This window comes from Bos javanicus, chromosome 5, assembly GCF_032452875.1.
Source record: "Bos javanicus breed banteng chromosome 5, ARS-OSU_banteng_1.0, whole genome shotgun sequence".
Lineage (NCBI taxonomy): Eukaryota > Metazoa > Chordata > Mammalia > Artiodactyla > Bovidae > Bos > Bos javanicus.
In genome coordinates this window covers 60,792,366-60,818,168 of record NC_083872.1, presented here as the reverse complement: position 1 = coordinate 60,818,168, position 25,803 = coordinate 60,792,366, and the positions used below count along the sequence as shown (strand labels likewise).

Below are 25,803 nucleotides of genomic sequence, written 5' to 3'. Positions count from 1 at the left end.
AAAAATAAATAAAATAACATACACAAAAAAAGAATTCTAGACCTAAAATCAAGAATTTGGGAGCAACTCTTTTTAACTTTGAAAAAATTTCTAGGATTAAATGCTCTATAAATGCACTTTGTGCATATCGTTTCAGTCGTGTCCTACTCTTTGCAACCCCATGGACCATAGCCCACCAGGCTCCTCTGTCTGTGGGATTTCCCAGGGAAGAATACTGGAATGGGTTGCCATTTCCTCCTCCAGGGGTTTTCCCAACCCAGGGATCAAACCCACATCCCTTCTGTCTCCTGCATTGCTGGTGAATTCTTTACCACTAGCACCACCTGGGAACTAGCCATATAAATATCTATCTAGGTATCCTAATGGGTGTATATTACAGACTTATTTGTATGCATTTCCAACGTATTCTTGTTGTAGGTACTGCTAACCCTTTTACGAAAAGGTGGACTATAATTAATAAAAGGTGGACTATAATTAATAAGTCTAGTCCAGAGGCTAGACTTACTCATACCAGGCAAATGGAACTGAGGACCATCTGGTATTTATGGAAACATCTTGATTCCCACATTGTCCCACCACCAAACCACCCTGAGCATAACGCTGCAAAAACTACAGTTGGAGGCCAAGAATCCCAGGATCTGGGATCTTCTCCACCACTGAATAACTGCATGATCTTCGGCAAGTCTTGTGACCTCACCACCTCAGCTTTCTCATCTGGATGATGTATCACTGCCTAAATGAAGGGAGGAAGTGGAACCACAGTAGTCTCTAGGCTTTTAGCTCCAGGATCTGTGGCTATAGCAGCGCTGGTTCTGGAGCTCCTGATTCTGTGCTTGTCGCAGTAACAGCTTTGAGGGCTGGGCCAGGGTTCAATCCCTGGATTGGGAAGATCCTCTGAAAAAGGGGATGGCAACCCACTCCACCATTCTTGCCTGGAGAATCCTATGGACAGAGAAGGCTGGTGGGCTACAGTTCACAGGGTCACAAAGAGTCGGACACAACTGAGCAACTAACATTACTACGTGCAGACAGAACAGGAAAGTCCACAATTGTTGGGATGGATGCTTGCTAAGTCACTAATACTCAGGGGATGGTCCTTTATCCTGGCATTCATTAGAAGTAACACTTTCAGAATCATGGAGCTGGGGTACACACACCAATGACCATAGGTTTGCTCCATAAGGATCTTCCTCATACAAGGTTCCAGAGAAGATTATTTCACCTTTCTCAGCAATAAGCTTAAGTTCCTCACACTCAAGACCCTTAAAAAGTAGAATTTGGGACTTCCCTGGTGACACAATGGATAAGAATCCACCTGTCAGTGCAGGAGACACGGGTTCAGTCTCTGGTCAGGGAAGATTCCATGTGCCACGCAGCAGCTAAGCTTGTGCCACAGCTACTGAGCCTGCATGCTGCAGCTGCGAAAGCCTGCCTGCCTGGAGCCTGTGCTGTGCAACGAGAAGCCACTGCAGTGAGAATCCTGCACACTGCAACTAGAGAGTAGCCCCTACTTGACATAACTCGAGAAAGCCTAGCACAGCCAAAAATACATAAATTAAGATATTTTATTTTATTTTATTTTTTTAAATTTTATTTTATTTTTAAACTTTAGATATTTTAAAAGTAGAATGTTGTAACTCTTATGTTTTAAATATTTAAATTTTCAGAGTTGTATTCTCTGTTCTAAAGTGAGTATAGCATCCTTTTGAATCTCTCCTGAGGGTATAGAGGGGATCAGGCCTGGTGACTACCATTGCCAGGTGTGATAAAAATATTAACATAATAAAAATAAATGATTAAAATAAATAATGTACGTTCTTTATAAGTAACATAAATTTAGGTTATTTATTCCTCACAACAATTCTATGAAGTATGACCCTCATTTGATTTAGGAAATGGAGGCTCAGGAGGGTTATTTACCCAAGTCCATGCAGTTAGTAAATGGCGGAGCTGGGATTTTAATCTAGTTTCTACCAGATGCTTTCAGTATGAATAGGTGAATGAAAATGTTGATATTTCACATTCATTTTTAAAGAAGCCAGTTTTACATACGCTAATTCTGTTTATAAAACTGATACGTATGACTGTACTGAGTTCATAGTCTACTGGATCAAGAGTCAAGAAGGCGGAAGAGGTTATTTTATGTAGAACATTTTATTTATAACTGGTAATGACTTTTCTTCTCCATTAGGTGTCTGTCCCCAAAGAACTGGTGGCACTTATGAGTGCCATTCGTGATGGAGAAGCACCTGACCCAGAAGACCCGAACAGGAAAATTTACAGATTCAGCCAAAAAGTAAGATCTTAGGGTCTAGATTTTGTGTTTTAGTTGGTGGTGAACTCTAAATAGCTTCTTCCCATTTGGAAAGCAAAATGGCTTTTGAAATATTTCAGAATTTAGAATGCAGCTTCTGCTTTTTTTCTCTATCTCTTGCTCTTTTGAAATATTTAATTCTGCTTGCAACGTTGTATTGAAGAAGGAAGCTGCTGGGTAGGTATGGTAGGGGGTGTGCCTGATGCATTTTTGCTCATCTCAGTCAGTAGCAGGTTTCTTGTTCCTAAGTTACTTTGACCTGCCCTGGTACCGAACTATGGGTATGTATTGGCGTAGTCTTCACAGATGGAAGAGCGCTTAGACCAAAAAACAGTTTCAGTCCTTTAAGTTACAATTCCTAGGTAGCTGGTAGTTTGACTTCTTTCTTTGACTTTTAATGAATTGTGTCTGTTGTCTGTGTGTGTGTGTACATTAATGCTTTTTAAAATCATCCTCCTTAGCAGAACTTGTCATTGAATCACAGTGGACAATTCTGTCCCCACACCAGCTTCTGGGATTCTAAAACCTTTAGCATCCTTTCATTGCTGGATTATTTTGTGTCTCTCAAATATGCCAGGAGTGATTTCAAAAAAGCAATTTAAAACGAAATTTTTTAATTCAAGAAGAAAGGACAAAACAAAGAGGAAAGCACAGTTGCCTTCTTATATGTTAATTTTTGTGAAATGCTTAAGAGGTACCTTGTAATACTGTGCAGTCGTATTTTTCACATTTCAGAAGCTTTCCTTCCTAATAGGATAAAAGGAAAATAGATGTTTTGAAAGTTTTTATATTACAATTTTGAACTGCTAGACCCCTCAAAAATGGGAACCATTTGAGAAGTACCAAAAGAAAGTAATCTACACTAATGTTTGGAGATTTGAAAGGAAACTTTCTTTTGAATATGAATTGTCTTATTCTGTTAACATTCCTAATCACTAATTCGAGCATGTACTGTGTGTCTTGTTTGCCCCTTCAGGTTCCAATCCCCTGCTACCTGATTGCTTTGGTTGTTGGAGCTTTAGAAAGCAGGTGAGCTTTTGAACAAATTTTGAAGTATACACAAAGATCAAACCTTAGGTGTTTTGACCCTCTGTCAGGATTTATTGTTAGATCACTTTTGTGTTTCTCAAGATAATAAGCTGACAGCTCTAGAAATATTCAAATCTAATCATGAAATGTGAATCACAAATTAATTTTAAATTAAAAGATCTTTACCAGTCACCCCTTGGACTTTCCAAGTATTAGAGAATGAGCATACTCTTACTGTTAATCTGGAGTCTAAAACAAGTTTAAACAAGTCAATCCTCATAACCTCTGTTTTTTCATCCTTCAAATTACGACATCCCCCTTCCTACCTCATTGGGTGATTATGTGCAATAAATGAGATAAAGTATTTTAAAGCACTTGGAAGCCTATGAATATTACAGAAATATAAGATATTTTGTTAAAGTTTTACCAGCAGCTGCTGCTGCTGCTAAGTCGCTTCAGTCGTGTCTGACTCTGTGTGCCCCATAGACGGCAGCCCACCAGGCTCCCCGTCCCTGGGATTCTCCAGGCAAGGACACTGGAGTGGGTTGCCATTTCCTTCTCCAATGCGTGAAAGTGAAAAGGGAAAGTGAAGTCGCTCAGTCGTGTTTGACTCTTAGCGACTCCATGGATTGCAGCCTACCAGGCTCCTCCATCCATGGGATTTTCCAGGCAAGAGTACTGGAGTGGGGTGCCATTGCCTTCTCCGTACCAGCAGCTAGAGTGCCCTTTTCTTAATTTCTTGTTTGTTCCTATTTCTAAACAACTGAAAACTAAGAATGGCTGTATAGTAATCACATTCTTTAAATTGCCAGAAATGTGGACGTGGTGGACATGTCAGACAAACACAGCTTCTGGTCCAGCTCTTGAAGTTAACTATGAACATCCCAGGGTAGCTCACTTCTCAGGATGAGCATCTGTGAGCATCAGGATGAACACTCACCAAGACATACCCACATCTCACTTCAGAGGATGCTGAAGGTTTTGGGGTTTTATCTTCGTCACCTAAAACCTAGAAATAATCATATGTACTTCAAAAGATTTTTGTGAGGATTGATAGACCCAACATAAGTAAAGCTCCTGACGTATAGGAGGCACTCACTAAATAATTGTCATCATTGTCATAGCAGTTGCCAATTAGCAGGTCTCATTAGGTACCAGCTCCAATGCATCAGGCTTCTCTTGTGGCTCAGCTGGTAAAGAATCTGCCTGCAATGCGGGAGAGCTGGGTTCAATCCCTGGGCTGGGAAGATCCCCTGGAGGAGGGAAAGGCTACCCGCTCCAGTGTTCTGACCTGGAGAATTCCATGGACTGTGTTGTCCATGGGATCACAAAGAGTCAGACACGACTCAGCGGCACTCACTAAATAATTGTCATCATTGTCTTAGCAGTTGCCAATTAGCAGGTCTCATTAGGTACCAGCTCCAATGCATCAGGCTTCCCTTGTGGCTCAGCTGGTAAAGAATCTGCCTGCAATGCGGGAGAGCTGGGTTCAATCCCTGGGCTGGGAAGATCCCCTGGAGGAGGGAAAGGCTACCCCCTCCAGTGTTCTGACCTGGAGAATTCCATGGACTGTGTTGTCCATGGGATCACAAAGAGTCAGACACGACTCAGCGACTTTCATTTTCACTTTCCAGAGCATCATCCTCTTGAATCCTCACACCTCTGTGAAATGAATACAATTACTCTTTCTCATTTTACCAATAAAAAAAACTCAGTGAGTTTAAATAACTGGGTCAGAGTAGCATAGCTAGAAAGTATCAGAGCTGGGACCCATCCTAGGCCATCTGATGTTGGAGCCCCTGTAGCTTAGAACTCTGCTGTCTGGAGGAGCAGCCACTAACCACATGAGGCTTGATGTGCTATAAATGTAAACCACACACTGGATTTCTAAAGACTTAATATGAAAAAAAAGAATGCAAAATATTTTACTAATAATCTTTTATGCTGATTACATGTCAAAATGATAATATTTTTGGTATATTGGGTTAAACAAAATATAGTATTAAAACCGATTTCACCCTCTTCATTTTGCTGTTTTTTTTTTAAATGTGGCTACTAGACAATTTAAAATTACACACGTAGCTCACATTTGCAGCTGTCATTAATTTATATTACATAGCCCTGGTTACCATTTCTACTCACAGTGGTCTACAGACCAATAGCTTTGGCATCTCCTGGGAGTTAGTTAGAAAGGCAAGAACTTCCCTGATGGTCCAGTGGCTAAGACTCCATTTTCCCAATGCAGGGGGCCTGGGTTCAATCCCTGGTTGAGGAACTAGATCCTACATGTTGCAACTATGACCTGGCACAGCCAAATAAATAAATATTTTTAAAAAGGAATAAGAAAGACCAGTCCTTGGGTCCTATCCCAGACCTACTACATCAAACTTTGTATTTGCACAAGCTCTCCAAATAACTGTAAGCACGTTGATGTTTAGAGGCATTGCCCTAGAGTCCACTGCCTTTCTGGGGAAGAATATCAAGGCAAAGTCTTATTGTTTGGTATTTGCATTGCATACAATTTTCAAGATGAAATTTAGATTAAATAAATGTTTGAGTTATAGTCCTATATGTGATATATAGTTATATTTGTTTCTTCCTTGTATTTAAATTGTGGTTTTAAAAGAGAAACACAAAATTATAATAACTAGCTGTAATATATAGTTCAGTAGTCACTTGTGTCATTATTGAAACAAATCTCTAAAACTTTTTCATCTTGAAAAATTGAACCTCTGTACCCTTTATACAACAGCTCCATTTCCACCTCTATAACCACTGTTCTGTTTTCTGTTTCACTGAGTTTGACACTGAGTTTGACTCATAGATAATCAGAGAGTATGTGTCCATCAGTAACTGCCTTATTGCACCATGTTACAGCATTTGACAGAATTTCCTTCTCTTTCTGTTTGTTTATTCTTCTATAAAAGCGATCAACCTTTAAGTGCATAACAGAGTTTACATCCACTTCTATTCTAGAATAATCTCTTATTGAGCCATGACTGGGTTTCTACAGTTGTAACATTGAGGGAAGAAAAAACTAGATCCCTAAGGGTCTTACTTGAGCCAGTGAGCTAACCTTTGGGGGCACGTAACGTCTAGGTTTTCATGTGGCTCAAGCTGCTCCCCTTTATAGACAAGCAGATTTACTGCCGCATGTACAACAGGAGGTTTGTACCTCAGAAAAACCACTTAGCCTCACCTCCTCCCCATAAGCATGTGGTAAATCATACTCCTGTCAGGATTTGTGTGCAGACACTTTAAATCTTTCCTAGAACCAGGTGAGTAATTTGCCCTGAATTTCATTTTTATTGAGCCTTTTCATTTTGCAGGCAGATTGGCCCAAGGACATTGGTATGGTCTGAGAAAGAGCAGGTGGAAAAGTCTGCTTACGAATTTTCTGAGGTTGGTCATAAAGTTACACTTTTTAAAATAATAGTGATAGAAAGTAGATTTAAGATTTTGAGTATGAAACGAATGGTTTTAAGTAATGTGGTAAAAGAGTCAAATAGTGTATCTTATTTTATATGAGTTTGCAGTTGATGCGTTTTTGGGGTATCATTTTCATTTAAAATAGCATCATTAACTCATAGCCTTCGTAGAAAGCAATGTGTACTTTTAAGAAATTTATGATGGCAATGATTAAGATGTACAAATATATATGCATTCATTTTCCAGACTGAATCTATGCTTAAAATTGCAGAAGATCTGGGAGGCCCATATATTTGGGGGCAGTATGACCTATTGGTCCTGCCGCCATCCTTTCCCTATGGCGGCATGGAGAACCCTTGCCTCACTTTTGTAACTCCTACTCTGCTGGTAAGTGTAAATGTTTCTTCATCTAAAGTTGAATTTGCTTCAGACATACACCTAGATAAGAAGAAACTTCAGCTCCTAATAATTTTTTTAAAGTCTTTTATTTATGTAATCTTTGTTTCTGATTTTATTGTTTCTTGTAGTTACTATCATCATATCAACTTCTAACTTGGCCGTTTGGGAGAAAATAATATAGGTTCAAGGTGCTTTGGGATGCTGGGACTGGAAGGTTGTGTAATAACAGTCTATTGATGGATTGTGTATCCAGAGAAAGAAACATTTACAGTTGGCATGTAGGTTCTGGTTAAAGGCAAAACAAAACTCCATTTACCATGACTAGGGAAGAATTAGCCCATAGTATATAGCTATATTTTATATGCCTTTGTAAGCTACTTTAAATCCTTCCTAAAACCAAGTGAGTAATGGATTGGCAACTAAATAAATAAAATACACCATAGTAGACACAGGACACTACAAAATTTTCTTAAATATACTGTGGGTTTTAAGGAGAGAATGAAAGAAAATTAGGGTACATTAAAAAAAATGGAAGAGGAGAAATGTTTCTGGGAAATTAGAGACAAGTATACTGGCCTCTTGGTATTGGGAAAATTCCCTAGATTAAGGAGAGAAAGAATAATGCTATTTTTTAGTCCTGCATTTTTAAAAAATTTCCTCAATACATGTTGCTTTTGAACTATTTGGAGTACAATAGCAGAAGTACAGTGAACCATAAATGGCAGACGTATGTCTTGACATAGGCTGTCGTTTAGATATAGTCTGAATTTGACTTCTGAAATACTAAGGTAATTTTCTTTATTTTTTTAGGCTGGTGACAAGTCACTCTCCAATGTAAGTTAAAATGTATTATCTTGTTGCAAGACATTACTACATTGTTGTTTTTTTTTCTGAACCCATCCAACTTTATTTTTTTAATTAATTTATTTTTTAATTGAAGGATAATTTATTTACAGAATTTTGTCGTTTTCTGTCAAACCTCAACATGTATCAGCCATATACTACGCTCTTAATTGCCTTAGATTTAAGAACATTTTATGGTTTGATCTCTTGATATATTTATGAAATATTATTTAATGGAGTGATGTATCTATTTAGTATTTTTAAAATAATGTTGAATTTCCATTTTTTAAACTCTACAATACTTTATGTTTGGCTAAATTGTGTTTTTTGTTTTTTTGCTGAACTGAATAATTCCTTGAATATCTCAGCTAATGTTAAAAAAACTGAAAATGTGGGGAAAAAATGAAATGAATTGAACAACATGGAATTGAAAAAAGTAGAATGCTTACATAATAAATTATTTTAGACTTAGATAATCACTTCCTCTATTTCCTTTAGGTTATAGCACATGAAATATCTCATAGTTGGACAGGAAATCTAGTGACCAACAAAACTTGGGATCACTTTTGGTAAGATTTATTATTATTCCTTCTTTATTGGTTCTTGATTTTATTTCTTTCCCTGCCTTCCACGTCTCTGGATTGTGTGTATATCTTTGTTATCATCTCTTTACAGGGTTTTTTTCTTTAATTCTGTAATATTCGGCACAGTGTCAGATAGAAAAGAAGTTTTCAGCTGATGCTATTTAGTTCGTGGTGTGGTCACATTTTAACACAGGGACGCATAGGACCAGAGCCACAGCTTAACTTCCCACACTGCCACCTTCTGGGCTGGGCTTCCCATTGCTCTGAACTGAATGCAAGGAAGCCACGCAGAGCAGTCTGCTTAGAGTGGAGTATTCACACTTTACAATTGCTTTGCTCTGTAGAAACACCAAAAAGAAAAGATCTTGTTGATCACATGCCTTTTTTCCTCAGCTGTGCCAGTGTTTTTATTCTTCAATTTTTTTCAGGTTAAATGAAGGACATACCGTATACTTGGAACGCCACATTTGTGGACGACTGTTTGGTGAAAAGTTTAGACATTTTCACGCTCTGGGCGGATGGGGAGAACTCCAGAATTCGGTAAATAAGTCATACTTCTAAAAGCATCCATCCCAGGTTGTGTAAGTCAAACTCAAAGATTCAGTTTGTAAGGCAGCTTTACTTTACACTGTACTAAATGGCAATAAGAAAGTCATTTTTACTAGTGTGGGAAAGCAAGCGGATGCTGGTATTATGTTCTCTTGTTACATGTTAATCCTTATCCTGTGTATGGTGGTGTTCATGACTAGTCGGAGCTTACTGGGCTTTGCAATGAATATATTCAATGAGTTTGAATTTTATTTGGCATATTTATGTCATGTTTAAATGCTGTCTCCTGAAAGCTGAATTTGCTAACCAGGCACTGAAACATTGTTCTAGTCTAGGCAAGAAATATTACAGAATCTTACACTAGTAGCCATTCCATTAATTGATTTCCAGAAATGTGTGCTAACATATCCTATAATTACCACTCTCTAAATTCTCCTAAAATTTAGATTCCCCTAAAGTTATGACACTAAGTAAAGTAACACTTCCTTACTGGCTTGTCTGCAAGGTGGTAACCAGACTTCATATTTGAACTTTTCTCTGTGTCCCACAGATAAAGACTTTTGGGGAGACCCATCCTTTCACCAAACTCGTGGTTGACCTGACGAACACAGACCCTGACGTGGCATATTCTTCAGTTCCCTATGAGAAGGGCTTTGCTTTACTCTTTTACCTTGAACAGCTTCTTGGAGGACCAGGCAAGTAGTTGGCGTTTTCTGATTTTTTTTCAAGAGTAATAAAGTTTTTAACTATTGTTTTTTCTCTGTCTTATCCTTCCAGTTCATTCTTTATGTAGCTGCTAAAGAAATCTATATCATTTTCTGACATTACCTCTCTATTTGAAACCTTGAATAGCCCCTACATTCTGAATTGTACTGCTTCACTTCAAAGGAAAAAAAAACCTCTTCAATATTTTAAAAATTAGGAAAATAGCTTGTGCTCATTGAAAACACTTAATGTGGTATAGAAGGTTATAGGGGTAACAAGTGAGTCCCTCAGTTTAGTGTATATGGCTCCAGATCTTTTTCTCAGTGTAAATGAACAGACATATAAGTACATATACTTATTTTAAATACAGAAAATGGATCATATTATGTATTTGTTCTATATTTTTTTACATTTGTTTTTTAATTCAACAATGGTTCACATATATCTTTCCATAACAGAATTTACAAATCTAGCTTATGCTTTTTAATACCAATTGTATGGAGTTTATGTAACCTTCTCCATTGATGAGCATTTAAAAGTACTCTCTTTTGAAAAAGAATATGAAAAAAAATATATGTATACACACACAGATATGTGTAATTGAATCACTTTGCTGTATACCTAAAACTAATACATTGTAAATCAATGATACCTCAATTAAAAAAATAAAAACTTATGGTTAGATAAATAAATAACTGTACTCTCTTTTGGACTTTGACTTGATAGACTTTGAAAGCCCTTCCTCATCTGGATCCATCCTGCCTGTCCAATTTGATTTTCCTCCTCTCTAGTCATACTCGGATCATTGCTTTTAGAATTTATGTTGTGTATTCCTTTTCTGTGTCTTATGTCATCCTCTTATCTCTAATTAGGATTTCTCTTCTCCCTTCCACCAAATTACATATGTTCTTCAAGGTACAACTTAAATTCTACCTCTACTTTTGAACATTTTGACATTATTCTATCCTTGTAGCCCTCTCTGCTTTTCCTTTTCTCTGAATGTTCTCTGCTGTTTGGTACAATGTGCCAAAAAAATATATTAATTATTTATCTATTAATTGACTTTTTTTTCTTCTTTTTAAAAAACCTTAGAGGTTTTCCTAGGATTCTTAAAGGCTTATGTTGAGAAATTTTCCTACAAGAGCATAACTACTGATAACTGGAAGGATTTCTTGTATTCCCACTTTAAAGATAAGGTTGGATTTTAAGAGTTTTCTTATTTTGCATGCCTAATCTGTCTTTATTTAATAGCTATTTGTTAGGCCGATTTGAGTTGCCTGATAGTGGTACTGGCCAAGAATTTAAGACTCAGTCTTTCATTGAATGTTTTCCTATTTAAAATGTGGTCTCAACAGGATGAACTAATGTGTAGAATTTTCCTATATCAGAGCAACTTGCAATAATATGTTCAGAGATTTGTGTGTGTACTTGATTTTCCTATTTATTTAAAAGAATACTGCCGATTAATATACATTTATTTCAGAGAGACTTAAAAATTATCTTGCGCATCAGTGTAGACAGAATTATACATTTGAGGACCTAAAAATCTGTTTTAGATTTTTTTTTCCAATAGAAAAGACTGTTCTGTAGTAAACTGCGTGTGCCTTCTCTTCTCAGGTTGATATTCTCAATCAAGTGGATTGGAACACCTGGCTGTACTCTCCTGGACTGCCCCCTGTAAAACCCAAGTAAATGCTTACATTCTAAAGCTTTCTTTCTCATTCTCTGAAATCCTAGAGCTCCTCAAAGTATCTGAGAGAGTTTTATGCCTTCCTTAAGCTATTACTAGTTTGTAATAAGAGTTGAGTTCTTAGGTGTTAGAACCTTAACCCTGGGGTCAAAAAAGTAATTTCCGTAATATTATAAATATAAATTAGTTAAAGTCCTTGCAGGTATTTACTGAGAGGCCTTCTCTGGTGTCTCAGTGGTAAAGAACCTGCCTGCCAATGCAGGAGATGCGGGTTTGATCCCTGGGTCGGGAAGATTCCCCTGGAGAAGGAAATGGCAACCCACTCCAGTATTCTTGCCTGGGAAATCCCATGGACAGAGGAGCCTGTCAGGCTACAGTCTATGGAGTCGCAAAGAGTCGGACCTGACACAGCAACTGTGCCTCCTTTCTGCACAAAGACGGTGAGAGATACAGAAAAGAATAAGATATTACCCTTTTCTTGAAAACCTTTGTAGTAAGAAAAATAACACAAGAGCCTTATGTTCATTATTACAACAGTTTCATAAATTACCATCCCCACTTCCAGAGGAGGTATATTAGGCTTAGCTAGAGTAAAGGGTCTTGTCAAAGGTTGCACAGGAGATAATGAGAGTTGAGATTTAAACTTTGATTGCCATCAACCCATTATACTGCCTTTTACACAAAGCACACTCCTTAAAGCAGGGGCCTGAACCCTGGTCTTCCAAGAGTCCTGTTCAGAGATGCTGACTGTTCCGTGTTGCGGCCAGGAGCTTGCTGTTCCCTCTACCTGAGTACTCTTTACCCAGTTAATTCCAGTCTCAACTCAAGAACCACTTTCTCATGGGAGCACTCCTTGACCTCTCTAACTAGGTCAAGTCTCCCAATTTGGGTTTCTCGGTGCTGTAGATCACTTCTTCACAGTTGTTGCCACGACTGTAATCTTAAATTTATTTGTGTAATTATTTTTTTTTTTTTTTACGGCGGGACGCGGGTCGAGGGGAGCCTGAGCTCAAACCGCGTCCCTGCGTCCCCGTCCTCCCCTATTTGTGTAATTATTAAGTCTTTCTCCTTCACTCCACTGAAGCACCAGGAGAACAGGCCTTATACCTGGGTCACTCGTTACTTTTCTTAGGACCTTGCCTTAAGAAAGGATTGCTTTGCCTGCCTGGGCTAATCCTTATTTAATTTTTTTTTTGACATTGAGAAGGAAGTTTCAGGCACCAAGAAACAGACCAGCTGAAGATTTTTTTTTTTTTTTTTACTGTCCTGCTGTTTCTTATGAAATCAGTACTAAGTCATGTTCTGCTGCTGCTGCTAAGTCACTTCAGTTGTGTCCGACTCTGTGCGACCCCATAGACGGCAGCCCACCCGGCTCCCCCGTCCCTGGGATTCTCCAGGCAAGAACACTGGAGTGGGTTGCCATTTCCTTCTCCAATGCATGAAAGTGAAAAGTCAAAGTGAAGTCGCTCAGTCGTGTCCAACTCTGTGACCCCCATGGACTGCAGCCTGCCAGGCTCCTCCATCCATGGGATTTTCCAGGCAAGAGTACTGGAGTGGGGTGCCATTGCCTTCTCCGAAGTCATGTTCTAATTGAAGGTAATTTACATTCTGAGCAGTCAAGGACCTCTGGTCCCACTTTGGACTCGAGGGCAGTCAAAAGGTCCTGCCCACTGCCCACAGCCTGACTACTTCATGAAAATAAACTGGCAGCTTAATTCAGAAAAGATCACTGCTGGGAACTCTCTGGTGGCACAGTGGTTAAGACTCCATGCCCTCACTGCTAAGGGCCCAGGTTCAATCCCTCGTCAGGAAATTAAAATCCCACAAGCCATGGGGCCACAAAACAAAATGCAAACAAAAAGGTCACTGCTTTGACCCTTTTATTATCTTGCCCCATGGCACAAAGTCTGAAAGCAAGTTCTGTGGTCACTTATAATCAAACTTACCTCATTTAGGCCCTGCAGGACAGGTACCCCTCTGTGTTCTAACAGAAACATTTCACATCAAGCAAGCATGACTTACAGACAAAGAGAGATGTTTTACAAGAAGTTCACACACATTACATGGTCTTTTTCATTGTTGCAAAATGCATGATTTGTTTTCCAAGCTGAGAACTCATAAACCTTAACATAAGTTGCTTTGCTTAATGATCAGGGTTCGTTAATTCTGCTTTCTTCTGAAGAGAGAGGAACAAAATCACAAGATTTTGGAGTCTCCCAAGGGTTTCACCATTATTTCCCCATCATCTAGGACAGTGCCTATCACACAGCAGTTACTGGCAGATCTGGTGGATGATTAGATGGGTGGAACCATGGGAGGTAAAATCCACGAAGGCAAGGACCTTGTGGTGGTTGCCAGGTTGTCCTGTGTACCCGCAACTGCTCCTGCCATCAGAAAACACTGCATATGCTCAGCCCAGCCCCTTCAGCACATATTGCTGAAGCGTGTGACAGTCTCTGCTACGAGGTTTTGGCATTCTCTCCAATGCATAATCCAGTGTGGGGCTTCCCTGGTGGTCCAGTGGTTAAGAATCCGCCTGGCAGGGCAAGGGACAACGGTTTGACCCCACACGCCTCAGGGCAAGTAAGCCAGTCGCCACAACTACTGAACCCAAGTTCTAGAGCTTGTGCTCCACAACGAGAGAAGCCGCTACACTGAGAAGCCTGCATACCGCAGTGAGAAGACCGCACACAGCAGTGAAGAGTAGCCCATGCTCGCTACAGTGAGAGCAAGCCCTCACGTAGCAACAAAGGCCCAGCACAGACAATAATAAAAAACAAAATAATCCAGTGTTTCATGAACTTGGTATCTACTTGGATTTCTGTGTTCTTAGAGGATATCAGTCATATTTAAATCAGGTAGAAGATTTCCTATTGCCATCACTCTGGGGTTATTTTCAAAAGAACTCTGAGATTTAAGAATGTTCTATAATTTCAGAATGGCATTGATGCAAAAGCATGTGGCTTTGTATAAAATATAAGCTCTAATATTTTTTCATTGTTGCAGTTATGATATGACCCTGACAAATGCTTGCATTTCCTTGAGTCAAAGATGGATCACTGTGAGTAGTAATGTATGGTTTTTGCCTCCTTTTTGAATTGTACAAATATGTCTCTACTCAATGAAGTGGGAGAGTGGTGCTTTACTTATGAACTCATGTGCTCGGAAAGGCTATTCATTCAGTCTGGTTTGTCCAAAATAACATATACCAGCCCCCAGTGTGTAAAGTTAAATTTGAGGGGAAAACAAATGGATGTTGATGGTATTGGTTCTAATTTTTCTTGATCTTAAAAGGGAAAGGGAAATATAGGCCTCTTAGGGGAGAGGAAATGATTTTTGGGAACGATGAATATAGGGGCCCTTAGAAGAAGAGATAGGGAGGCACAGTTTCCCCCAAAGTCTGGGACTGGAGTGTAAGAGAGGAGTAGAAATCTCCAGGTATTAGGAGAACCAAGGGAAAGCCAGCAAAAGGAAAAGAAACCAAATCAGGAGTAAGGCAAATCAGGAAAACAGAACGGGAAACCATGACAAAGATACTCTGGTTTTAAATAAAATATGAACATAAGAAAATACAAAATTCAACAGTTTCCTGTTAGAGCAGTGGGCTGGCTGTACACATATGTACCTCCTCTGTCGGTACTTGGCCCTCCCCGTCTCGTTCTTCTCTCCACCCACCTGGCCCTGCCATGTAACCGTGACCATGAATTGTGGTTTTATCTTTTCCCTGCTCTTTATGATCTTACCACTAATAAGTATATCCTCGATAGTTTAAATTTGCATGTTTTTAAGCAAAGAATGAGATCTGTAACTTCTAATATTGAGGTCAGTTTCTAAAAAGGGAAGAAGTTCTGATATTAAGGGCATTTTGAAGGGGAGGAGGCTGTAAAATAATGTTTCTATTCAAAGATGTATATGCATACATTAAATTTTCTGGAGGGATATACAAGGAACTATTAATATAGGTTTCTGAGGAGTGGGACTTAGAGACAGGGAGCAAAAGCAGAGGAATTTTTCATTTGGTCCTATTTGATTTTTTTTTCAAACCTTTGCATATATATATATATATATTTTTTAAACTTTACAAAATTGTATTAGTTTTGCCAAATATCAAAATGAATCCACCACAGGTATACATGTGTTCCCCATGCATATATTTCTTTTAAAAGAAACCCTAGTTTAAAATAATTTGAAACTATTTTAAAAGATTCTAAAAATACCCATTTTGATAAGCTTTATTAATATTCCTTAATCATTTCCTCAAAGATAAATCACAGTAAATCCTAAATTGAAAAGTACAGAAGCACTTTTTTTTCCTTAGACAATTTCCAAGATTTAAGCAGGGGAAAATAGAATATGTGGAGATGAAGGGAGAGATCTGTTTGTGGACTTATGTGTTCCTTAGTGTGGTATTTTAAAGAATATGCAATATGATTTTTTACCCACATTTTTGAATTGGCCTGTAAATTACCTGCCGTGTATTTTGCAGTGTTTCTTTACTTTGGAAATCTACATAATGCAAATGGCAGAGGATGTCAAAAGTTTCCTCCACTCTTAACAGTCTAATTTTTCTTAAGTAATATAGATCTAGGAATCATATCAGCTCTTTAACTTACACTGATGCCATCTCAGAATGATTTATAGCTAATGCTTAATTTAATTTTTTTATAATCTTATGTATCCTTGTATTTCTCTTTCTTAACTTTTATGTCAGATAAACCAATACATTTTGTTGAGTTGTACATGAATGTAAATAATCAGGCAACATTTATTTCAGGCCAAAGATGATGATTTAAATTCATTCAGCTCAGCAGACCTAAAAGACTTCTCTTCCCATCAAGTGAATGAATTTTTAGCACAGATGCTCCAGAATGTAAGTACTAGCTCAAAATATTAGAAATTAAAATGGGCATAAAGGCATAGCATTGGAAAAGTATTAATGTAGAAACTAACAGAAAAAAATGATTTGTTAAAATTCATTTGTTTACTTAAAAACATTTGTTGATTGAATGCCTGCTATGTTTAATACAGTGTTGAATATAAAAGTATGTAAGAAAGAAATATCCCATGTCCTCAAAAAGTTTATAAGCTACTAGGAACGGTCACACATGCAAAATTTAGCAGTAAAAGGAATTTTAGGTGTCATTTGTGAAAAAAGGGAAGAAGGATTCCCTTCCAACCGGGGTAATCAGGAAGGATTTGGGGGAACTGGGGATTGATCTGAGCAGAACAGAATCAGCAGGGAGGTACAAATTCAAGTCGGACAGAGCAGAACATGACAGAGCGTGGCCGGTGTTGCAAGAGGAGGAAACTGTGGGTTTGAGAAAGAGGTTAATGGAGAGAACACAAGAAAGACTGCTGGGACCCGATGTGACAAGTCTTGAATGTCAAGCTAGAAATGTTAGATGTGATTCTAGATAGGAGCAAAGGATTTCACATTTTTAACGATGAGTCATCTGGTGGCTCAGACGGTAAAGCGTCTGCCCGCAATGCAGGAGACACGGGTTTGATTCCTGGGTTGGGAAGATCCCATGGAGAAGGAAATGGCAGTCCACTCCAGCACTCTTGCCTGGAAAATCCCATGGACGGAGGAGCCTGATAGGCTACAGTCCATGGGGTCGCAAAGAGTCAGACACGACTGAGCGACTTAACTTTCACTTTCATCTGATGCAATGGTGATTATGACGACTATTCCTCTGATGCTGGGGAGGCTGGATGGAATGAGGAATGCTGGCAGTGAAGTTAGTTGGGAGACTCGAAGGAGCCCAGGACAGGAGGGAGGGAGCTGGTGGGAAGGGAAAGAACAGGAGAAGGAGATCACAGGATGGAGCGAGGGGTTTGGGGACTCACTGGATTAGGGGTTAACAGGAAGAAGTCCAAGCAGATTTGAAGGTTTCAAAGCCAGGGGATTAAATGAATATGCACAGCTGAGAGGAGATGCTGTATGTTGAGTGGGACACAGTGAGGTCTTTCTTATTGTAAGACAGGTCCTTAGACCTAAGAACTTAGGTCTAAGGACCTTGAGAGGGATGGAGGCTTTTGAACAGAATTTCCTGTGGAATTGATACAAGATGAGGAATAGCATTTTACAGCAACAGGGGCTTTAGAGTATTTTTTAGTGCATGAAGCCATCATCACACACTTCTGTAGCCCCTCCTGCCCTGTCTCCTGGAACTGCGAAAAGAGAAATGATGGGGTGACTGGGGAGCAGGCACATCAAACACTGGAGAGGAAGGGCACTGAGGACGAGACCATAACCAGCTGGCCAGCCTGGCTTGACTTGGAGCTGAGTTGAACTGAAACGATTTGGGAAGGGTCTCGCAGTCAGTGAGAGCAGAGATGGTTAATGAGTGGGAGTGAGGTTCTGTAAGAAAAAGTCATGGCTGGAGCAGAGAGTTACCGACTGCCTCGTGGTTCCTCAGCCTGCATCATGCAGGCACCACAGACTCTCCGCTTGACCAAACTGAACTCTTCTTTCTCTCCTTCACCCAAACTTGTTCTCCCTTTAGGGCGGGTTAACCTGGGCACAGAGGCTTCCTAGATGGCACAGTGGTAAAGAATCCACCTGCCAGTGCAGGAAATGGAAGAGATGTGGGTTCGATCCCTGGGTTGGGAAGATTCCCTGGAGTAGGAAAGGGCAACCCGTTCCAGTATTCTTGCCTGGAAAATTCCACAGACAGAGGAGCCCAGTGGGCTATAGTCTGTGAGGTTGCAAAGAGTCAGACATGACTGAGCACTCTCTCACACACACAACTTGGTCACAAGAGTTGATGAACCCCTGAAACCATACACATAAGTTCGTGTTTATATATGTACTTTCCCCTTAAGGAAAGGGTACATATTAGTCATCAGATTCTGAAAAGGGTCTGTAAGATAAAAATTTAAAAACTGCTATTTTGTAGGGATATAGATAATTTAAAAGGGATTTCAGAGGAAACATACAAAGATAACACTGGGGGAACTCAGTGAGGGAAAAAAATTAACTGTGATTGAATCTGGAGAATAGAATAAATTTAAGATATGTAAAGTATAAGGAAGAACTTGGAAGATTCTGGAAAGGGTCTGAAAGTTAGTATTTATACACATCCAAAAGTCTCAAGAGAGTACTTCTCATTTAACTCTCCATGTATCTTGCAAATTAAATTAACCCTTGGCTCATAGTGCTTCCCTGGTGGCTCAGACGGTAAAGGATCTGCCTACAGTGCAGGAGACCTGGGTGAGGAAGATCCCCTGGAGAAGGAAATGGCTACCCACTCCAGTATTCTTGCCTGGAGAAATCTATGGAGGCTGGTGGGCTACAGTCCGTGCGGTCGCAAAGAGCTGGACACGACTGAGTGACTAACACTTTGCCTCCTAGCAGGACATCCATATTCAGAATAAGTTTGCACAAAATTTATCTTAGTGTGCATTTGTTTATTTTTATCTAACTAATTGCTATATTATACACTTGAGGATTTTAATCTGGCTAAGAATTTCTCTCCCACTCCTTTCTTCCAAGGAATCCTGTTGAAATGATACATTATACTTCTTTATTTTGCTCTAGGCACCTCTTCCATTGGGGCACATAAAGCGAATGCAAGAGGTGTACAACTTCAATGCCATTAACAATTCTGAAATACGATTCAGGTACATCATTTTAACTTGTCTCTGTGGAAGAAAGTGGAAAACTAGTTTAACAGATAGAGAAAGGGGAAGCAGCATGTGAGACATACTTGAGTCTCGAGAAATCCTTGTTAAATTCACTGCATCTATATACAGAGTTATAGTGGTCTTTAAGGAATAGTTGCAGTGTCTGTAATATGATCATATTAGTTTTTGTTAGAATTCTCTGTAAGCTTCTCTTGCCTTTAAAAAAATTAGAATTAAGGATCCCGTGGTAAATCAGCACTCTTCCACAACTAACCAAATGGGCTCTGAAATGGGAACAGTCAGAAATCTTTGATTCTGTCCATCTTTCTTAGTTTAAATTTGGTAGTATAAGCCTGAATCAAAGTTTAATTCCTTCAGAAATTGCATATGTTAGGCCCATGAGCAACTACATAATCCAAATTCTAAAACATGATATTTTTCAAGAACACACTTTTCTTCCTTCTCTTCTCCAATTATTGAACGATATATATAAGGATTTGAGATTCTCAGAATAAGGACATAATATAAAGTGGTGTGCAGTGCAGCTATAATGGGATTATTTGTCATTACAGAAGTTTTCAGATGTGCCTGTCATATCCTGTTCCCACTTCATTTCCCACCCCATACCACCTAAAATCCTCCTTTTAGATGGTTACGACTCTGCATTCAATCGAAATGGGAGGAAGCAATTCCTTTGGCTCTAAAAATGGCAACTGAACAAGGAAGGATGAAGTTTACACGGCCCTTATTCAAGTAAGAACCAAGTCTCCCTGTGCTTTGACTTTACATTAAGAATGGGAAAGAAAAATCTTAAACAGATATTTTTGTTGTTGCTATAATACTTTGTAAAGTGCAATCTAAAAATAATATTTTAAAATTTGTTAAAGATTATATAGTTTTGGAATAGGAGTTAACACTTCTAAATGTTTTAAATTTGAGATGATTTCGTTAGCTTTTTAAGAAGATTATCTGTTACGGGCCAGCCAAATAGGATTAGATGCTGCTGAAAAGGAAATAAATTGAAGGCAATCTTATATACACAGGAAGATCTTTAAAATCAAGTAGAAGATCATTGGTGAGTAGGGAAGCACAAGAAAAAAGTGTCTGAAGTTAAATGCAAGAAGGATCAAGCAGGTAAAGCCAAACCTGTTTAATTCAAATGTTGCAATTAGGTAGAAGAGTAGGTTGCTTGACATTTAATAAAGGAATGCTTGGTAAAATTGAAAAAAGTTGTTATTGTGGCCACAAGATACAATTTAAAAATACCTCAGTGAAATTATTTTGACTATGAATTTGACAGGAATTCTGAAAAAATATAACCTGGCATACTTATTATTAATCTGTTTGCTTTGCAAGCCATAATAAAATTTGCCAAAACAAGTCGACAAGTCATTATCTTTTTTTTTTTTCTCAACGCAGGGACCTTGCTGCCTTTGACAAATCCCATGATCAAGCCATCCGTACCTACAAGGAGCACAAGGCATCCATGCACCCTGTGACTGCCATGCTTGTGGGGAAAGATTTAAAAGTGGATTAAGGACCTGCCCATTGCTGATGTCAGATATTTCTCTTTTTAAAATCAAATTCATAAAAAAATACAACGCTTCAGCTCACATTGTAACTAAAACTGTCTTTTTAGTTTTGGCTTTTTATTGTTTTGTCAGTGATTTTTTTTTTCATAAATAAAGCTGAGCTACCTCCCCCTGCTGCAGCCCTGGTGGCGTGTTCTTTGTACAGTGAATTTTGGCAAAGCTTAACCTTTTGATTTATAAATGTCAGGTTTTTCAATTATTTCATATTCATTTTCTCCCTATATGAAGCAACTTAGCAGCAGCAGCAGCAGCATGGTCACAAGATAGACATGTCAGCATATTATTATTTACCTCTTTTTTAAGCTCTCTAATTTGAGTCTTCTGCACACCAAAAATTCAGCATAATTAAGATTTTTCTTTTTAAATAAACTTACACATGAATACTTGGTTAGATTTGCTCATCACCCAGCTGGTGGACATAGGATCAACTCCCTTACCAAAAGTGTATAAACTGGGGGGAGCACTCTGCTCCCCATACCTGGATCCCCTGCTGGCCTGTTCTCCTGTCAGGGTCAGATGGTCAACCTGAATACCCTGCTTCTTCCCTCAGGTATACCTGACAATCTATTCAACCTGCCTCATCTCCTTAGTGATCAGCAAACATTCTCCACCAACAAACAGCATACAACACAGAGGAAGAAAGAATTAAAAACAATACAACAACTTGATCCAAGTGAGAGAGTAACAACGTACCCCCATGAATGTAATGAAGTGCCCTAGGGTGCCTCAGCACAGAGCTTGGAAACCACTGTTCCATTAGTTAGGATGCTTTGATCGTAAGTGATAGCAACCCCGATGACTAGAGTTCAGAAAGAGAAGAGGATTATTTTAAGAACACAGGGTAAGGGGAGGTTATCAGCATCTGAGGACGGACAGAAGGGCCCTGACACCAGGACAGGAGAGACATCAATACTCTTATCTTCCATTTCTATTTGCAAACAGTTGGACACGACTGAGTGACTGAACTGAACTGGCCCACCTTGTATAGTCTGGCCACCCCTAACTTTACTGTTGCAGATAGTTCTTACCATGTGGAGAGACTGTCCTAATTCAAAATTCCCATAGGTCAGACTCTGACCCAGCTTTGATCCACCCATGGCCAAGTAAACTCTAGCAAAGAGGAATGGTATCTTGAAGGATAAATGTGGTTGGGGTGTATCATCGTTAAATACCCTCCAAAAGTGCTAATGTAGTAAAAAGAGGGGGAAGGTCTTAAATTGAAGCAAACACCTTGACCCTTCTTGTAGTCCTCAGACTTCCCTGCTTTCACTGTCCCAAACAGTTCTCTCCCTTTGGGCATGTTTCTACACTGCAGTGCAATTGTTTTTCAAGCTTCTGCTCTCACTCATCTCCATGCCGGGACTATCAGAGGACAGAGTTCAGCTCAAATTCATGGGATATAATCACATTCTATGTGATTGTGTGCATGCTCAGTCACTCAGCTGTGTTTGACTCTTTGCAACACCATGGACTATAGCCTGCCAGGCTCCTCTGTCCATGGGATTCTCCAGGCAGGAATACTGGAGTTGCCATTTCCTCCTCCAAGGGGTCTTCCCAACCCCAGGGATAGAACATGCATCTCCTGCTTTGGCAGGCAGATTCTTTACCATTGGGCCACCTGGGAAGCCCTAAGTGATTGGACTTGAGCAAATCCATGGACACAGGTGATGCTTTAGGAGTCTTCCCTTGATCTATAAGCATACCCCATACTTTAAGCTAATGTCATTGATTAGTGATACTGAACATGAATTGGGGTCAGGGATACATGAGGGTGGTCTTGAAGGATGGGATGGAGGAGGTAGAGGGCGCTAAAGACAAATGTTCATAGGGATTTACCTGGAGCCAGTTCAGTGGCAGCTACGCTTATTCAGCTAATACACTTACTCAGCTCAATGTACATTTAACTCAGCTAATAAGTATATGGCAATCCACTCCAGTATTCTTGCCTGGAGAATCCCAGGGACAGAGGAGCCTGGTGGGCTGCCGTCTATGGGGTCGCACAGAGTTGGACATGACTGAAGCCACTTAGCAGCAGCGGCAGCAATAAGTGTATGTAGAATGTCTTCGTACTCAGCAAATACACTTACTCAGCTCAACATACCCTTACTCAGCTAATAAGTGTACGTTGAATGTCTTTGTGCCAGGCTAGGTTCACACATAATTTCTGAGTGAACAAAAATAAGTAATTTCTGCTGCTACTGCTGCTAAGTCGCTTCAGTCGTGTCCAACTCTGTGCGACCCCATAGACGGCAGCCCACCAGGCTCCCCTGTCCCTGGGATTCTCCAGGCAAGAACGCTGGAGTGGGTTGCCATTTCCTTCTCCAATGCATGAAAATGAAAAGTGAAAGTGAAGTCGCTTAGTCGTGTCCGACTGTGTGTGTGGAGAAAAGAGAATCATCCAACGTGGGAATGTACATTGGTGTAGCCACTGTGGAGAACAGTATGGAGGCTCCTCAGAAAACTAAGAACTTCCACATGATCCTGCAATCTCACTCCTGGGTATATATCCAGACAAAACTATTCAAAAAGATACATGCACCCCTGTGTTCACAGCAGCACTGTTCACAGTAGCCAAGACATGGAAACAATCTGATGTCCATCGACAGATGAAAAGATAAAGATGTGTACATATATACAGGCACTTCCCTGCTGGCTCGGTCGGTAAAGAATCTGCCTACAGTGCAGGAGACATGGGTTTGATCCCTGGGTTGGGAAGATCCCCTGGAGAAGGGAACGGCCACCCACTCCAGTATTCTTGCCTGGAGAATTCCATGGACAGAGGAGCCTGGCAGGCTACAGTCCATGGGGTCACAAAAAGTCAGACACAACTGAGCAAACTTTCACTTTCTTTCTTTCACATATATATATAGTAGAATACTACTTAGCCATAAAAAAGAACAAAATAATGCCATTTGCAACAGCAGGGATGCACCTAGAGATTATCATACTAAGTGAAGTAAGTCCAAAAGAGAAAGATGAATACTATATTATGTCACTTACACGTGGAATCTAAAATATGATACAAATGAACCTATCCATGAAACAAACAGAATCACAGACATAGAGTATAGACTGGTGGTTGCTACTGGGGAGGTGGCTGGGGGAGAGAGGGAGTGGGGGGCTGTGGTTGGCAGATGTAAGCTGTTACATATAGTATGGATAAACAAGGTCCTCATGTATAGCACAGGGAACTATAGTCAATATAATGTGATAAACCATAATGGAAAAGACTATTTTAAAAAGAATGTATATATGTATATACAACTGAATCATGGTTGCTGTACAGCGATAATTAACACTGTAAATCAACTATCCTTCAATGAAAAAAAAATAACTTCTTTATAATGGTAAAGAAGAAGGAAAGCAGCCTAGAAAAGGGCCATTTACCCCCACTGAAGGTTTTAGGAGAAGGAAATGTTAACCCACTCCAGTGGTCTTGCCTGGAGAATCCCAGGGATGGAGGGGCTGCCGTCTATGGGGTCGCACAGAGTCGGACATGACTGAAGCGACTTAGCAGCAGCAGTTTAGCAGAAGGGTTTAGAGGATGCTTCCTGGAGAAGAGAAGGCCTAAAATGAGATTGAAGAAATAATATCTACTCCAGTACTCTTGCCTGGAAAATCCCATGGACAGAGGAGCCTGGTGGGCTGCCGTCTATGGGGTTGCACAGAGTCGGACACGACTGAAGCGACTTAGCAGCAGCAGCAGCAGCAGCCAAGCAAAGAAAGATCACTCATGATGCAATGAAGATCTCGTGTGCCTCAGGTAAGACACAATGCAGCCAAATATTTTTTTAATATATTGTTTTAAAAAACTTTTAAAAAGTCTCAATGATAGTCATCACAATTTTGTAGCATTTCCATTGTACCAGGTGCTGCTCTAAGAGCTTTACATGTATAAACTCATTTAGTCCTCCCAAAAGCCCTTTGAAATAGGTACTACTATCATCTTCATTTTGTAGGTGAAGAAACTGAGGCCCAGAGAAGTCAAGTAACTTGCCCAGAGGTCACACAGTCAGGAAATGGCGGGGCCAGGATTTGAGCATGGGTAGGGATTCCCAGGTGGCGCTGGTGGTAAAGAACCTGCCTGACAATATAGGAAATGTGAGACCCAGGTTCTATCCCTGGGTTGGGAAGATCCCCTGCAGTAGGAAATGGCAATGCACCCCAGTATTCTTGCCTGAAGAATCCCATGGACAGAGGAGCCTGGTGGGCTCCATGGGGTCACAAAGAGTCAGACACAGCCACAGCAACTTAGCACATACAAGGCATAGATACTGCAAACACTGCAGTGAGGAAATTAGTCCTGCCGGGGTCCTGCCCCGGCTGATCCAGGGTATTCGAAGGGGAGATGGCTTCGGCGACTATTTAAATATTCATCAAAGATATAAAGAGTAATAGAATGAGGATAGCTCAGTAGGAAAATTCAGTGGAGAAAAGAGGCTGAGTAGCCTGGTTTACGCGGGAGACCAATAAAACTTCAAGACAAGAGGCTTGCACCACTTACGTAGGCCACAGGCGTCCTTCCATTCTCCTGAAGGAGAGACACTGAGGCCTCCCTGGTCGGATCTTAGAAGCCCAGGCATAATTAGTAAGCATGGCGGGTTCCGCGCTCCAGATGGAGACTCAGCCAGAGTGAGAGAGAGAGAGACATGGGGAGACCAGTCTTTTGAGGAACTGATCCCAATTCTTTATTTTCCAGAGTCTGTTTTTATACACTGAGATGTTATACAAAAGTCACGCGGGGACAGCAGTCCTGACTTTTATTAAAGTCAGGTGCTTCATACAAATGTATACAGAGGTCTTAGGGGTGTTACATCATCTTCTGGCCAGGGGGGCCTGATGACAATTTATGACCCTCTCCTTGTGACAGTGGTCAGTCAACCAGAACAGTTTTTTCTCCAAGGGTGATTATTCTTAAAACAGATGCCACCCAAATAAAGTTACATTCCTATAGGGTGAGGGTGTAGTGGGTTTTAGTTAAGGAAAGAATTTACTTAGCTTAAGGTCTAATGTGATTTATATCAAAGGTTAATACTTATTTCT

General features: G+C 39.9%; 1 protein-coding gene across 2 annotated transcripts in view; it reads left to right on the top strand.

Annotated features, from left to right (window-relative positions):
* Nucleotides 1-20,879, top strand: part of LTA4H (leukotriene A4 hydrolase) — a 30,847-nt gene extending 9,968 nt beyond the window's left edge. The window contains exons 5-19 of one of the 2 annotated variants that reach the window (XM_061416967.1): nt 2,192-2,296; nt 3,291-3,343; nt 6,673-6,745; nt 7,019-7,159; nt 7,982-8,005; nt 8,513-8,583; nt 9,027-9,138; nt 9,698-9,842; nt 10,945-11,048; nt 11,470-11,540; nt 14,549-14,603; nt 16,317-16,412; nt 19,083-19,165; nt 19,817-19,921; nt 20,588-20,879. In XM_061416967.1, the coding sequence (XP_061272951.1) occupies nt 2,192-2,296; nt 3,291-3,343; nt 6,673-6,745; nt 7,019-7,159; nt 7,982-8,005; nt 8,513-8,583; nt 9,027-9,138; nt 9,698-9,842; nt 10,945-11,048; nt 11,470-11,540; nt 14,549-14,603; nt 16,317-16,412; nt 19,083-19,165; nt 19,817-19,921; nt 20,588-20,705 (1,356 nt within the window). In that variant the 3' untranslated portion in view covers nt 20,706-20,879. The remainder of the gene's footprint in view (nt 1-2,191; nt 2,297-3,290; nt 3,344-6,672; nt 6,746-7,018; nt 7,160-7,981; nt 8,006-8,512; nt 8,584-9,026; nt 9,139-9,697; nt 9,843-10,944; nt 11,049-11,469; nt 11,541-14,548; nt 14,604-16,316; nt 16,413-19,082; nt 19,166-19,816; nt 19,922-20,587) is intronic. The other variant, XM_061416968.1, reaches the window with a different exon arrangement.
* The last annotated feature ends 4,924 nt before the right edge of the window (nt 20,880-25,803 follow it).